Source organism: Narcine bancroftii, chromosome 7 (genome assembly GCF_036971445.1).
Source record: "Narcine bancroftii isolate sNarBan1 chromosome 7, sNarBan1.hap1, whole genome shotgun sequence".
NCBI classification, from domain to species: domain Eukaryota; kingdom Metazoa; phylum Chordata; class Chondrichthyes; order Torpediniformes; family Narcinidae; genus Narcine; species Narcine bancroftii.
Window position 1 is genome coordinate 172,287,736 of NC_091475.1, and position 14,508 is coordinate 172,302,243.

Here is a 14,508-nt window from a genome sequence, read left to right on the forward strand (position 1 = left end):
TGTATTTATTTTAATTGTCAATATGTAATCTTGAAAGATTTTTCACATATAATTTGGGGTAATTCTATTGTTTATGGGGGGAGCTGTAGCCAGTATTGGTGGAAGGGGTGGGGAAAGAGTCTCAGGTGTGCATGATCCAAGAAAAAAACCCGAGGAACATTGTATGATTTTGATTTTTTTTTTCTGTAATTTAGTAGTTGGAATGCACCTTTGTTCAAAATACCCATCATGTAAAAAAGGAGTAAATTTTTGGGTGGTGTGTATTTCCTACAGTAAAATTACTGTTATCTGATAGGGTTTTTTCTTTGGCTTGGCTTCGCGGACGATGATTTATGGAGGGGGTAAAAAGTCCACATCAGCTGCAGGCTCGTTTGTGGCTGACGAGTCCGATGCGGGACAGGCAGACACGGTTGCAGCGGCTGCAGGGAAAAAATGGTTGGTTGGGGTTGGGTGTTGGGTTTTTCCTCCTTTGCCTTTTGTCAGTGAGGTGGGCTCTGCAGTCTTCTTCAAAGGAGGTTGCTGCCCGCCAAACTGTGAGGCGCCAAGATGCACGGTTTGAGGCGATATCAGCCTTGATACTAACTAATATAGTTGTATAACATTTGTGAAATTTTGTTGTATAGCTTCATGTACTGAATTTATGCACTTATTTGAGATGAGTTCTTTTTATCCAGGTGTTCTGCTATGATTTTGGAAATAAAGAAGTGGTGAACAGTTGCATTTTAAGGCAACTAAAAGAACAATTTCACTTTAAGCCTATAGCACTTGAATGTTCTTTATCATCTGTCAGGTGAATTTAAAATCCTGTTTCTATTGTTATTTGGGTGAAAATAGAAAATTTTTAAATTAAGTTTTTAAAAATTATTTTGTAGATAAATGCAGCTTAAGTGGAATGTTTGTGATATTTTGTCTCTCTTTAAAGTCTATTTTTAATCTAGAAATTCAAGTTTTGCTTCTTGTGAATGGTTTGGTATACCCTTTAAAAAAAACTATTAGAAATGCCCACATGCAATTGTGAAATTAATGAAAATCGTTTCATTGTTCTAGACCAGCTGGAGGGACTTTAAAATGGACTGCAACATCATGTGATTTTTTGGAAGATATTCTGATCGGAAGTTCAGTTCTTATCAAAATTGAGGTCAGTTCATCCAATAAAGTACCAGTGTAATATTTCAAATATATTATTCTTTATGTTCATATGCTTATTCAGCTTCCAATGTGGTCATTTAGTTTGAATAATTTGTTGATGTGCCTTTGCTTTTCTAAGATTAGTATCGTAATAAGTACATCTGTTGGACACATGAAACTAATAAATATGATCCTGTGTATGTAAAAAAAATTTTAAAAATTGAGATTAAGCCATTCTTTCGTGAGACAGGATGATTTTAACTTTTCTACATCTCTGTTTTAATATCATGGTTTATAATTTCAAATTGCTGTTTTGTCAGTGAGAAGAACACCTGGTGAGTAAAAGTGTGTCCATCTTAATACAAGTCTAATTCTGGTTTAATCATTTGGGTGTCATGAACCAGAGACTCATCCACAGAACTTGTAGCTTTCAGTCTAAACTTGCGGAAGAAAGACCAGAGGAAGTGAATAAATTATATTTATTTTCCTTTAAGACCAGGTAGGAAAAAAAGCATCTTTTCACAAGCATGCTGAGCTCCACTTTTCACAGCTGTGTGCTTTTGTGGCTAACTATTAACTTTTTAGCCATGGCCTTTAGACTTTTGATGGAAAAGTGGAAGAACTCACACAAATGAGACCTGAAATTTAAAATAAAGGTTATGATTTAGACTATCAGTTTAGCACCAATTAAAAAATAGTTATTTTAAAAGGCAAAATTATTTTAATTGGGAGTATGCAGGAAATTAGTCTAGTTAGTCTTGTTATAACACCACAGGATATTATGATTGATTGTTGGAAATAACTCTAGGATTTTCTACATAACCTAACAAGTAAGCATATACAGAATAGCTGCTGGATTGGTTGTATAGTGAAAGAAAATGATCATCTATTAAATGTCAGAAAAAATTCATATGGTGCTCAAAATAACTGGTACTGCCTCTATCTAAGACATTGGGGCTTCTGCAGCCAAAATCAAATCAGTCTGATTTTAGAATTGTTTCTTGAAAAGAATACTAAAACTCTTGATCTCTCCATTTTTATATTAATTATGCACATCAACGTGGCACAATAAAATTTTGTTTTTCCATTGTATTCTAAACATAATTGGAAGATGATACCAGAAGAGATGTGAAGAGATGCATTTTTAAAAATTCTATCAATAGGAGAAAGCTGTAAATACCTAGATTGTTGCAGTGTTACCACTTGCAAAGTCAGGCTGATAAGAATGCATTTACTGTATCTTGTAGCCTTTGGTAAGAATTCAAGACTATTTCATTCTGAATTATGCATTGTAAATTACACATTCCTGTGTCATGCACTCTTACATTCTTCCCATTTTTTTCCCTCTCCTCTGATTGTGGGCAAGGATGTTGGCAGTCTCCATTTGAGCTTTTTCTAGCCTAGGATAATTGGATACTCCAAGTGGGCTATTTTCTCCATACCCAGAAATAGAATAAATGAAATGAATCATGTTTATGAAAGAGGGTGATCATGAGATTAAACTAAACATTAAGTAAGGTTTACTTTATAGGAATTGAAAGCCAAATGCACTTGATTGCTCTCTTCTCTCAGTTGCTTATCTTTGAACTCCTAAGACTGTTAATGAGTGATAGATAAAACCAGTATTTCTAGCAGATATCTATCAATACAGTCAGTTTTATGCTCTTTTGCAACTCAGCATGTTACAAAAGATTTTTAAAATATATTCTTTTTAATCCACAATAAATCAGTCAGTTCTAAATAAAAATATTCTGTGGATAGCAAAACTGTGAGTGTAATTTGTTTACATAAGAGGACATCCATTTCTTGTCAAAACTATAACACTCTACTCACTAAATTGAGGAAGTTTTCCATTGACTGAGTCTCAATAAAGAATTCGGACCCAAAATGATGACTCTCCATTTCTACCCATGGTTGCTGTCTGACCACCTGTGTTTCCCTAGTAATTCTTTGATTGCTCAAGATACTAGCATCTGCAGTTCTTGTTTCTCGATTGAGCAAGGGTTCCATTATCTGTTATCATTTGTGAAAATAGCTTGATGTTGGGGTAGCTCAACTTTTAACCAATGTCACTGATTAATTAGTTCCAAGTTTTCAAGTTGTGTCTGACCATGAAATTGAGTCAGCAGAAAAAAAATTACCATATCATCAGTTCATAATAACCTTTTTGTTTTTAAAAAAAATTAGGATTTGTCTTCTAAGTCACCTCTCTCAGTGGAGCTGTACTTGAAGGATGAAATTGGACAGTTTGTCAACGTAGCACAGTACTTAATCAAGAAAGGCCTGGCGTTGCCTCAAAAAATGTAATTACCCTTTGTATTCTCTGAAGTATAATTTTTATTTATAAGAATAATTCACCTCACCTTGAGAAGAATCTAAGATGATTTTAGTTTTGTCTCCAAGTGACTAAATGTTTTGAAATACTAAAATGGTATTATCATTTTAAATGATAATGAAAGAAAAAAGCTTCAAAAGTAGAATTTATTGCATTGCTGTCATAACTGGCAAATTTTGAAATCACTGAAGTAAAACATGAAAAGGTTTGCTGAGTTTAAAAATGAAAATGACAGGAATTGGCTACTCAACATTACTTGATTAAAAGTTTCTGTTTTTGTTTTCTCCAATGGAATCTTTGCAACTTATCTTTTCACCAACCTAAAAATGTGCAAAGCCTATTTGGATGGATTTCAATTTCTAGACCATGAACACAGGCATGAGAGGTTGATTTAACTTGGAAGTTAATAAGGTTACATTTTATGACTTCAACTTGTTGAGAAGTGGTGAGAATCCAAAGTCCATCAGCTCTTCATTAGTCTTCCTTGTTCTTCATTTTAAATTCAATCATGATGGGGTATTCGACTCTATTGGTTATCCTAAATCTCCCACCAAGGTGATGAACTACTCTTTTTAAAAGCACTGTAACCCTTTTGGAAAAGATGCTCCTAATATTGGATACTGTTCCAGGATTTGGATCAACATTAAATAAGGAAAAGAAAAATATATATGATGTGCAAGTGTTTGGTTATATGCTGTGAGTTTTCTCTTTAGAAATAGAGACCATAGATTCAGGAGGTTCTCTAGGTACATAACTGCAACACATTTTGTGAATGAGGTGAGATGAAGTTTTATTATAGTATACATAAGCACAATGTATAGCTGCAATAAAATTCTTGCTAAATCTGCGTAGGTGCGTAAGACACATATAAATTAACTGAACATTGTCCTCTGAGAGAAATAAAACAAAAAAGGAGATAAATATTCATAGTTCCAGTTAGTTCAGAAAAGTGTGCTTTTTCAGTAATGTAGACAAATCTGGTGGTCCTGGGGTAATGTATGGTAAGGCATTATAGTTTGGGTCGTACAGTACAGTTAAAATCCTTGATGGTAATAGGGGAACAAAACTGTTTTTGAACCAGAGGTGCTAGACCTCAAGTTTTTGTACCAAAGATTCCTTTTATTTTCATGTAAGAGTACAGAACATAACTTTATACAAAATTGGATTCTGCCTGTTGTCAAATAGACAAAGTGTCACCATTAGGGTCGCCCGGCACCCTTTGCAGTAAGAGAAAGAGAAACAAAGGAGAATCCCTTCAGAATCGCTGAATGTCTATGGATTTGCTCCCAGTGCTTCTGCAGCCTCACAGACTCCTGTTAGATTCATTGGCAATCCAAGCTTCAGATCCAAACCTCCAATGTGATCAGGAAGCTTTCAGCATTCAAGGCCCTTTGGTGGCTCTTCTTGCACTCAGCAACCTCTCAAATCCAGGCTCCGATACTTGGATCCAGTTTCCAGCAGCCCCCAGTCCATGTGGGTCCCCAGACTGCAAACTCCCACAACTTCTGTGGGTCCCTCAGCCGCTGAGCTCCTCGCTGGCCTGCTGCCATGGTTACCGCTCTGTAGTGTTATCAAGATGTTGGGTTCCTCCTTAAGCCTCGCATAGATGTAAATGTGCCTCTACCCTTAAAATTGGTGATGACCTACCTTTTTGAATTGCTGCACCGAGGTGAATGACAAGTTTTGACATTATAGGCCACCCTAGTGATAATGAAGAACTGGCAATATATTTCAAAATTAGGAGAACATGTAATGGTCAACCAGCTTCTGTAAAGATGGCAAGTTTGGGAGATGCTGTTGGAGAGCTCATGAGAAAGTGCAATTAATTTTTAGATGGTATTAGTGTACTAGTGATGGATGGAATGAATACTTAGGGTAGTTGCTGAGGCGCTGGTCAAGTAGGCTACTTTGTTCTACTTTGTTCTTGTATTTGTGAGAGGAAGAATTAATGAAAAATGCATCTCTCTATGCCTTTTTTTTAAATCAAAGTCCTTGCCCTAGAGTTCCAAAGTTTTAAAATCCCCAGATGGAAAATTCCAACTCATCACTTTCTTGAATGGGTGATTTATATATTCTATTCCTTTATTTGTATATTGATATGTATTATGAATAGCTGAGGCACAAGTATTCCAGAAATCTATAAGCCCTCGAACCCCAGAAATAGTTCATCTACTGACAGTGCACTATTCCACAGTTGTCCTTGCTGAACTCTGGAACATTGATTCATTGTATGTGCAAATTTGCCATTTCTACCATTCCTAGTTTCAACTCCAAATTTTTGGATTATCTGAAGAAGCTGTTCTCTTAGCAGTTCATTCTTATACAAGGGTCCCTCTCAATTTTGTGTTCCTTTTATATGGACTGGATTCTAAAGAATGTGAAATGTAGAAATATTAAATACTTTTAAGATTCATACTTTGTGCATCTTGCACAATTTACAATCCTGCCCTTCTCTGCCTCTAATATTGTTTCAATGATTTTGGTTTTGATTAAATGAGAAAGATAAAAGCATTTGCGTCTTGCCTCAGATACAAGCCCAGCTTGTTTGTGCTGAACAATATGTCCTACTTTAGTCCTACTTGCCTGCATTAATCTCATTCCCCTGCACTTCCCTACCATCCATGTTATTATCCAAGTTTTTCTTTAAGGAAGGTAATGTACGTGTCTCTACCACTTTGGCAGCTTGTTCCAGATGCCCACCAGTCTTGAGTGAAAAATGTCCTCCTGCTCCCCTTCTATATCCCACCCATCTCACCTTACATTTATGCCCACTGATCTTTAGATTCTCCTACTCGAGGAAACAGGTTGTCACTATTCACTTTGTCTATGCCCCTCATAACTTTATAGACCTCGATAAAAATTCCCTCTGCACTTTCTACGGTCTTTGGAAACTATACCCAGTTTTTCCAGTCTTTCACACTAACTCACCTTCCTTATCCCAATAACAACTTTTTAAACCTCTTCTGTACCCTTTCTAACTTTATAATATCCTTCCTATAGCATTTGACCAAAACTGCACACAATATTTCAACTGTGACCTCACCATCATCTTGTACAACTGCAACATGACATCCCAACATTTGTATTCAATGCCCTGGCTGAAGAAGGCAAACATCCCAAATGGTTGAATACATCCAAATGCTGAATCTCACACTTGTCCAATTTGAACTATTGTCTGCTATTCCTCAAACCAGTTCTCCATTTGATCTAGATCTCTTTGCAAACCCAGGTAAGCTTCACTGTTTATCAAATCACATTTTCATGTCATCCCCAAACCTGCTTGTCTTTCAAGTGACAATCTTGTCCAAATCATTTATGTATCTACAAACAGTAAGGGCCCTGCTGCCAAACCCTGAGGAACTCCACTTGTCATAGTCTTCCCGTCTGGAAAAATTGCCCTTCCCAACCACTCTTACTGGTCTTCCATCTTGTGTCCCCTAACATTCTATGCTAGCCTACCAAGTGGGACCTTATCAAATGCCTTACTAAAGTCAATTTAAATAACATCAATTCCCTTGCCCTTGTCTGTTACCTTTTAAAAAAAGTTCATGAGACATTATTTCCCAGCATAAATCCATGCTGGCTCTCCTTCATTTTCCTCTGATCATCCAAATGTTGATAGATTCTATCTCTCAGAATCCTCTCCAGCATTTTCCTCACTACTGACGTCATTAGTTTTCTGGGTTATATTTGTAGCTCCTTTTAAATACCAGCCCCACCTTTGCTTTGCTCCAGTCCTCTGGGACTTCTTTCTTCAGTGGTGTGTTTAAAACATCTCCAAGGCTCCAACAACTTATTTCATGCCTTCCCACAATATTATGGGATACACCTGGTTTTTTTATTACTGATTTACACCAACACAAAAGCACATGATAGTCCTCTGGCAATATCCTCTCTAAAGACCACTGTGACATTTCCTTTAACACATATTGCCCCATGACCTTTCTTCCCAGTGTTCCTATTACACTTGCAACTCTGGTACCCTGGAACATTGAACTGCCAGGCCTGGTCCTCCTCCTATCACGTCTCTGTTGTGTCTATAATTTCCATTGTTCTGTACGTATTCATGCCCTAAGGTTGTCCATTTTCCCCATCTGGCCTTTTATGTTGAAGTAAACACAATAAAGTTTACCTATCTTTATTGATGCTTGTTCTCTACTATCCTGTTTGCTTCAACTCGCTTCACTTGCCTTCTCACTATCCTTGACTTTCAATTCTTCTCTCTCCATCTTGAATCCCAGCCCCTTGACAGACCAGTTTAAAGCTTCCTGAGTGAATCTAGCAAATCGTCCCACAGAATATTGGTCTCCCTCCAGTTCATCTTTCTTGTATTGGTCACTTCTGCCCAGAAGAGGACCCAAATGTTTATAAATCTGGAATTGTTCCCTCTGCAACAACTGCTCAGCCAATTGTTCACATACTCTATCCTCCTATTCCTACTCTCACTGAACTCTCATTTTGTACCACAGAGATTTGAAACCATTTAACACAATGTATGATATTGAAACATTTCCATGTATTTCTGATGTGGATGATTTCCCACAACCTGCGAAATAGTTTAAGGCAGTTAGCGAGATTATCTCTTTTAAGGTTTTTTTTTTGCACCAGAAGAACACATCTTTTCATTGCATGTTTTTGCCAAGTACAACTTTTTAGTCCAAAGCAATAGTCTCCTGATTTTAGCACCAATGTCTTTTTTATTGACTATGTGACTTGCGAGATCTAACCTTTCAATACTGTTTAGGATTTTATGATGACAAGTCGACATTTCATGAGCAGGTTTATTCTTAACCAATAGTCAAACCTGATATTTATGGTTTTACTTTATCAGTTGTTTGACATATTTAACTTGCATGTTGGATGCAAAGTCAGTTTACAAGAATGGAAATGCCTCAATGTAGCAGACACACAATCATTTTATCTGCAATGATAATGAATGTGTTCAGCATGATCTGAACCACAAATTGAAATCATTGCCTACACTTGTTAGGATGTGAGGATTCAGTTTTTGCTGGTCCTCACTGCCCTTGGAATTCCCTTATGGCCTTTGACGGGAACAGGGCAAGTGGAGCAGGAGTCAGAAATATTTCATGGCTATTGAAAATGAAATATGAACCTTTAAAGAAATTGATATAAACATTAAAATAATTTACTTTCCTCACTTTCCAGGATAAGATGAAAATTAGTAAGCTCTCTGATCCAATGACAGGTCTGACCAAGTGGAGGATTAGAGGGGTACTTCTGGACTCTGTGTGAATGCCACATATTACCTCTAAAACTAAGACTTCTAAATGTGTCCATCTAAATTTGGGACTTGATTGGGAATGGCTAATCCCTTTACAATCACAAACCACAGCCAGCACAATTGTCCCGCATTGTTGACAGAGGACTTCACTCTGTAAGAAAATTTAATTTGTAAGAAAAAATTGCCTTTTTTTTTTAACTGGAAAGGTTTTGGTAAAGAATGTGATAGAGTATTTAGAAGTAGTTTGGGAGGAATTGTTAGAGCAGCTTGCACACACACATTTTAAAACACAATATTTGCAGGACTTTTGCAGAATGCTTTTTGCAGGAGGCAACAAAGTATGGACAATGCTTGCCTGGGAGAGCATGTGATCTTTGCAGGCAGAGCAGAAGAGTTTTGCTCTCAGAGAGGGAGGGTGTGAAACAGAGAGGAGACAGAAATCAGTTCCAGAAGGACAAGCTGGCAAACTATGGAACGCTCCCTGGTCAAAGGAGGAGATGGCGATCTGAAAGGTGCCCTGAAAGAAAGAGGATCATCTGGAGAACCCTGAAGGGGGCAAGTTTCGTCAGCAAGACTGATTGAGAAAGAATCAGTTCCGGATGTCCTGGAAAAGGAATCTCTCTGAAAACCAGCAAGAAACCATTTGCCTGCTAAGCACCAAAGACTGGTGAACTTTGTTAATGCTAACTTCTGTGCACAGAACAAGAATTGCCTGCAACCAGTAAGATTGGACTGTGATCCAAAGAACTTTTCTAATCTTAAATATACATTACACACACCTGCGCTTAGTATTAGAGGGGGGATTAAGTAATTAGATAGGTTAAGTAACAAGTTAAAGTTTAATTCAGTTTTCTTATTCAATTATAATTAAAAACTACTTTTGTTAAAGTAACCCTGTGTTGTGATGCATATCTATTGCTGCTGGTTTTTGGGGTCCTCTGGACTCCATAACATTTTATGGGGGGCTCATCATTTAGGATTTGAACATTGCAATTTGATGATTTTTTTTGCAAGCTATTGTGTCTGGAATTTTTGCAAGCGAACTTAAAGCTGGTGCCTGGAAAAACAGCAGCAATGGGAGTTGATACATTTTTGTTACAACCATCACAAGAAGTACTGTTTTTATTAATATACCGCAGTACTTCAAATTGGTAATGTTCTTATTTTAGATGCTTGTGTTGGAGGTTATATCTGCATTTTATTCACAATACACATTAAAACTCTCATGGGTCCAGCATGTAGTACAGTCCTCTACTAATTAGTTCTAAAGTAAGATCTTATTAAGATCTAAAATGTATACTTACTTGTAATTAATCTACCAGTGCAACTATTTGCCATCTGAGTCAATAGCATTCCTGCCTTATGGAAACTTAAATTATCAGCAATTCCCAAAACCCTTCCTTGCATAATCTGGATTCTGCTCAGAGGAAGATGGTTGGGGCAACTTCCATCATCTGGATTTTCTTGGTCGAATACTAAATGAGAGTTTCAACCTATAGTTGGAAGTTACTAATGTGGAGGATATATCTATTTATCTTGTACATTCTTTCTATTGTAAGTCTCACATTGATCTTTAGACTTGACCAATAAATTGTTTATTTTAAGTTCAACTGCATCAGATGGTAGAGATGTACCAAATGAGCTGAAGCAAAATGACCGGCATGAGACACCAAGCCAGGCACCTGAAATTGAATGTTGGGCCCCCATTGGCGAAGATTGCCCATCCATAAAAACATACAAATCACCTGTTGTACCAAATGTGAATATTTTCAGCGTTGAAATAACTGGGGTTTGTGATGATGGAATCATCTATGGAATGCTAGTACCATTGAGTAAGTAAAAGACCATCAAGTTTGCTATCCGAAATGTGTGTATAATTTAACAGATGCTTCTAATTACTGTTTTACACAATATTTTGGTTAATGTTTGAATTTTGAATAAAGTATTACATGTATGGGGCTTTGAGTTTTAGTCAGCAATTGTGTGATATTTACGAATGAAGAATCAAGTGCTGCTATGAAATCTCTCAGATTGCATTCACATTGTGGATGATTGTAGATTGGGAGAACTAAACTGGTAACAATACAGTGAAGGAGGATTTCCTGCAGTGCATAAGGGATGATCTCCTCAATCAATATGTTTGAGACCCCAACTAGACTGGATATGGTGTAATGAGGTAGGATTAATTGGTAAACTTGTGTGAGGTCCCTTAGGAAAGAGTGACCACAGCACGGTAGAACTTTTCATTAGGTTAGAAAGTAACTCTGTTAATTCAGTCATGAGGCCCTTTCATACAGTTAAAAAGCCCAAGTGTAAAAGTGGAGATTCTCCATCCTTGCATCGGGAGACTTGCCTCCATGAATGAGCTGCGGCTGGCTGCAAGGTGCTGATTGCAATCCCTCTCAGGGGAAGGGTCAGCGGTGGAGCGCAGCACTCCACCACCTAGCATGAATGTAATGCCACTGCAAGAGGCTAGCTAGGGGGAGGCTGATGACATCTCTGTGACACCATCAGCCTGAGATTCAGGAGCAAGGTTTTTTAAATGCCGACAGCTCGTTGTGTATGAATGACGACAACTCAGCAGGTGGCGCCACAGCAGCTGTCATCCCGCCTCCATTGGCTCCAGAGGGTGTTATGAGGCACCACTCAACATGAATGCATCGTAAGAGCAGCCTTTTAGGGCTGCTTCATGAAAGGTAAATTTATATTTTTCCCTCTACGCTTATAGCCAGCCTGCAGGTGGAGGAGTGGCATGAAAAGGCCTAGAGATACAGAACTTGAAGAAGGGTAACTACAATTATATGAAGTGTGAATTTGCCAGGAAAGTGGCAAAGTGTACTTAATAGGTTGATAATGAATAAATAATGGAAGGTATTTAAAGATCATGTCAACCAGTGGATTTCAAACTGCCCCCCTAAACTCACATTGCACCTTATGCAATCCCTATGCCATAAGTGCTCTGTAATTGGTAAGGGATTGCTTAAGGTGGTATGCGAGTGGGAAGGGAAGGTTGAGAGTCACTGCTCTGGACCCAATTGTTACTGAAATATTTTGCTTGAGAAAAATTGTCATTGGCCCATTTCCTTTGGAGTTATGAAACAGTGCACATAACGAGTCATTTAGATAAATTAAAATAGTGGTTTTCAAACTTTTTCTTTCCACTCACATACCACCTGAAGCAATCCCTTACTAATCATAGAGCACTTATGGTATAGGGACTGTTTCAGATGGAATGTGAGTTTTGGGGGGCAATTTGAAATCACTGATGTAGAGTAATTTCAAAAACTGTATATCCTCATTTGCTTTAAAAAAAACTGGAAGGCAGGTCAACTCTGACTAACAAGGGAAATGAGGAATAACATTAAAACCAAATGGGGCTCATAAATTGGCTTGGAAAAGCAGCAAACACAAGGACTGGAAGAAAAGAATTCAACAGAGGATAACAAAGGGCCCAATTAGAAGGGTATAAGAGGGATCATAAAAAATGACTCCAAAAATGCCTATAGATATGTAAAGAGAAAGAGATAAGTTAAAAACAAATGTAGGATCCTTGCAGTCAGAATCAGGGTAATAAATATTGGGAAGCAAGGAAATAGCAGACCAAGCATTTGCCCACTCTCCTAATCTGTCCAAGTCACCCTGCAGTATCTTGGAACCTTCCTTACAACTCTCATTTCTATTCTGTTTAGTCTCATCTTAGGGGTGGCATGGCTGGTGTAGCAGTTAGTGTAACACCTTTACAGCACCAGCGATCGGGACCAGGGTTCAAATCCTGCGCTGTCTGTAAGGAGTTTGTATGTTCTGCCCATGTCTGCAAGAATGTTCCAGATTTTGGAGAAGTCCAAAACAAGAGGTTACAAACTGAGGATAAGGGGAAATCCATTTAGGACTGAGATGAGGAGAAAATATTTCACTCAGATAGTGAACTTGTGGAATTCCCTATGACAATGTTGTTGAGACCAGTTCATTAGATATATTCAAAAGGAAGGCTGTGTGTCTGCAGTAATCAAAGGGTTTGGAGAGAATACAGGAAGAGGGTACTGAGGTCATTTGATCAGTCATGATCATATTGAATGATGCACCAGACTGCAAGAACTGAATTACCTTTTCTGTGATTTAAATTAAATTTTTAAGAGCAGGCAAAAAAGAGAACTCTTCAATAATCCATATAGCTTATAACCTCAGTCATTCATCAGTATGCATAGCAGAAACTAAAGGAGGAAACAGTGGGAAGATTAAGCTAGTGTTGTGTCTCTTGCACGGTAGGTGAATGTTTCTTTTAAAATTCCTACTTTTTGGAGTTCCTAGTCCCAGGATTGATAAAAAAAATTGACAACTACTAAATGTAGGTTAAATTGCTGAAGGACAATACAAATGTCGGTTATGTTTTTATCTTTGCAATATAAAGGACATTGTTTGACCTACTGAGTTTCTCCAGCAATGTGTTATTACTCTTACATTTAATACCAGTACTGTCTAAGATTTTTTTTAAATATTGGGATCAATTACTGAAAATTTCATGTTTGGGTTTTTATGCATCTTTTACTTTGTGAAAGATGGACACAGTCGCAAACAATAGCGTACAAACGTAGGTGAAAATTAAATTGACTTTTCTGTATTTTGTCCATTTTTTTGTCCATTGTCCTGAGCTTTTGCTTTGGTTCATTTTGTGTTCAGTTTCAATTTCCAAAGCAATAACTACAGCTCCTAACGACAGCACTCAGACACCTCATCTTGCTTACCCCTTGATCAGGACCCCATTAAAACAACATCAAGCTGCAATCTTGGACACCATCTCTGACCTCATCACTTCCAGTTAACTCCCTTCTACGGCTTTCAACCTTATTGTTTCCCACCCCCACCCTGCCCATTTATTTCTACCTCATACCCAAGATCCACAAACCCAATTATTCCTGGTAGATTCATTGTTTCTACATGCTCCTTTCCTATCTGCTTACATTAATTCTACTTTGTCCCTTCCTGGACCAGTCTCTTCCCACCTATATGCAAAATACCTCACATGCCCTCTGTCAATTCAACAACTTCCAGTTTCCTGAACTTGACCGCCTCATCTTCAGTATGAACATTCAATCACTATGCACGCCCAGTCCCTATACCAAAGATCTTCATTTCTTTCTCAATAACAGACAAAACCTGTCCTTCTCTGCCACCACCCTCCTCCAGCTGGAAGGACTTGGCTTCAACCTCAATAACTTATTTGATTCATCCCACTTTTTCCAAGTCAGAGGGGTAGCCATGGGTATCTGCCTGGGCTCCAGTTATGTCTTCCTTTTAGCTATGTGCAGCAATCCATGTTACAAGCCTTCACAGGCAAGGTCCCTCATCTCTTCCTCTGTTACATTGATGACTACATAGGTGATACCTCAAGCATCCATGATGAGCTCATCAACTTTATCCACTTTGATGCTAACTTTCACCCCTACCTCAATTCACTTGTTTTATCTCTAGCAATGCTTTCTTCTTTTTTTGATCTATTTCCATCTCAGGAGAAAAACTCTTGATAGACATTTTCTACGAACCCAAAAATCCTAGTTACCTCGACTAAACCTCTTCATTAACATTGATTTCTCCATTTTACATTGGGACCCCCCCCCCACCCATTTCTCCTTTTCGCTACCCCTCCGTCTCCTTCCCTCCAGAGAGCTTCTCCCCTCTCCTGATCAATTCTTAGCTTTTTTCTTATGCCTTCCTAATCCTGTCCACCTATGGCTTCTTGGCTGTTACCCTGTGCACCTCCCCTGCCCCTTTTTCCCTCTTCCCCCTGCCATTTTATACAGGT

General features: G+C 38.0%; 1 protein-coding gene across 1 annotated transcript in view; it reads left to right on the top strand.

The window, feature by feature from the left end:
* rnf17 (ring finger protein 17) overlaps positions 1–14,508 on the top strand; it is a 174,729-nt gene that overhangs the window by 101,802 nt on the left and 58,419 nt on the right. The window contains exons 21-24 of the mRNA XM_069891323.1: positions 675–790; positions 1,048–1,138; positions 3,316–3,431; positions 10,314–10,540. Of these exons, the coding sequence (XP_069747424.1) occupies positions 675–790; positions 1,048–1,138; positions 3,316–3,431; positions 10,314–10,540 (550 nt within the window). The remainder of the gene's footprint in view (positions 1–674; positions 791–1,047; positions 1,139–3,315; positions 3,432–10,313; positions 10,541–14,508) is intronic.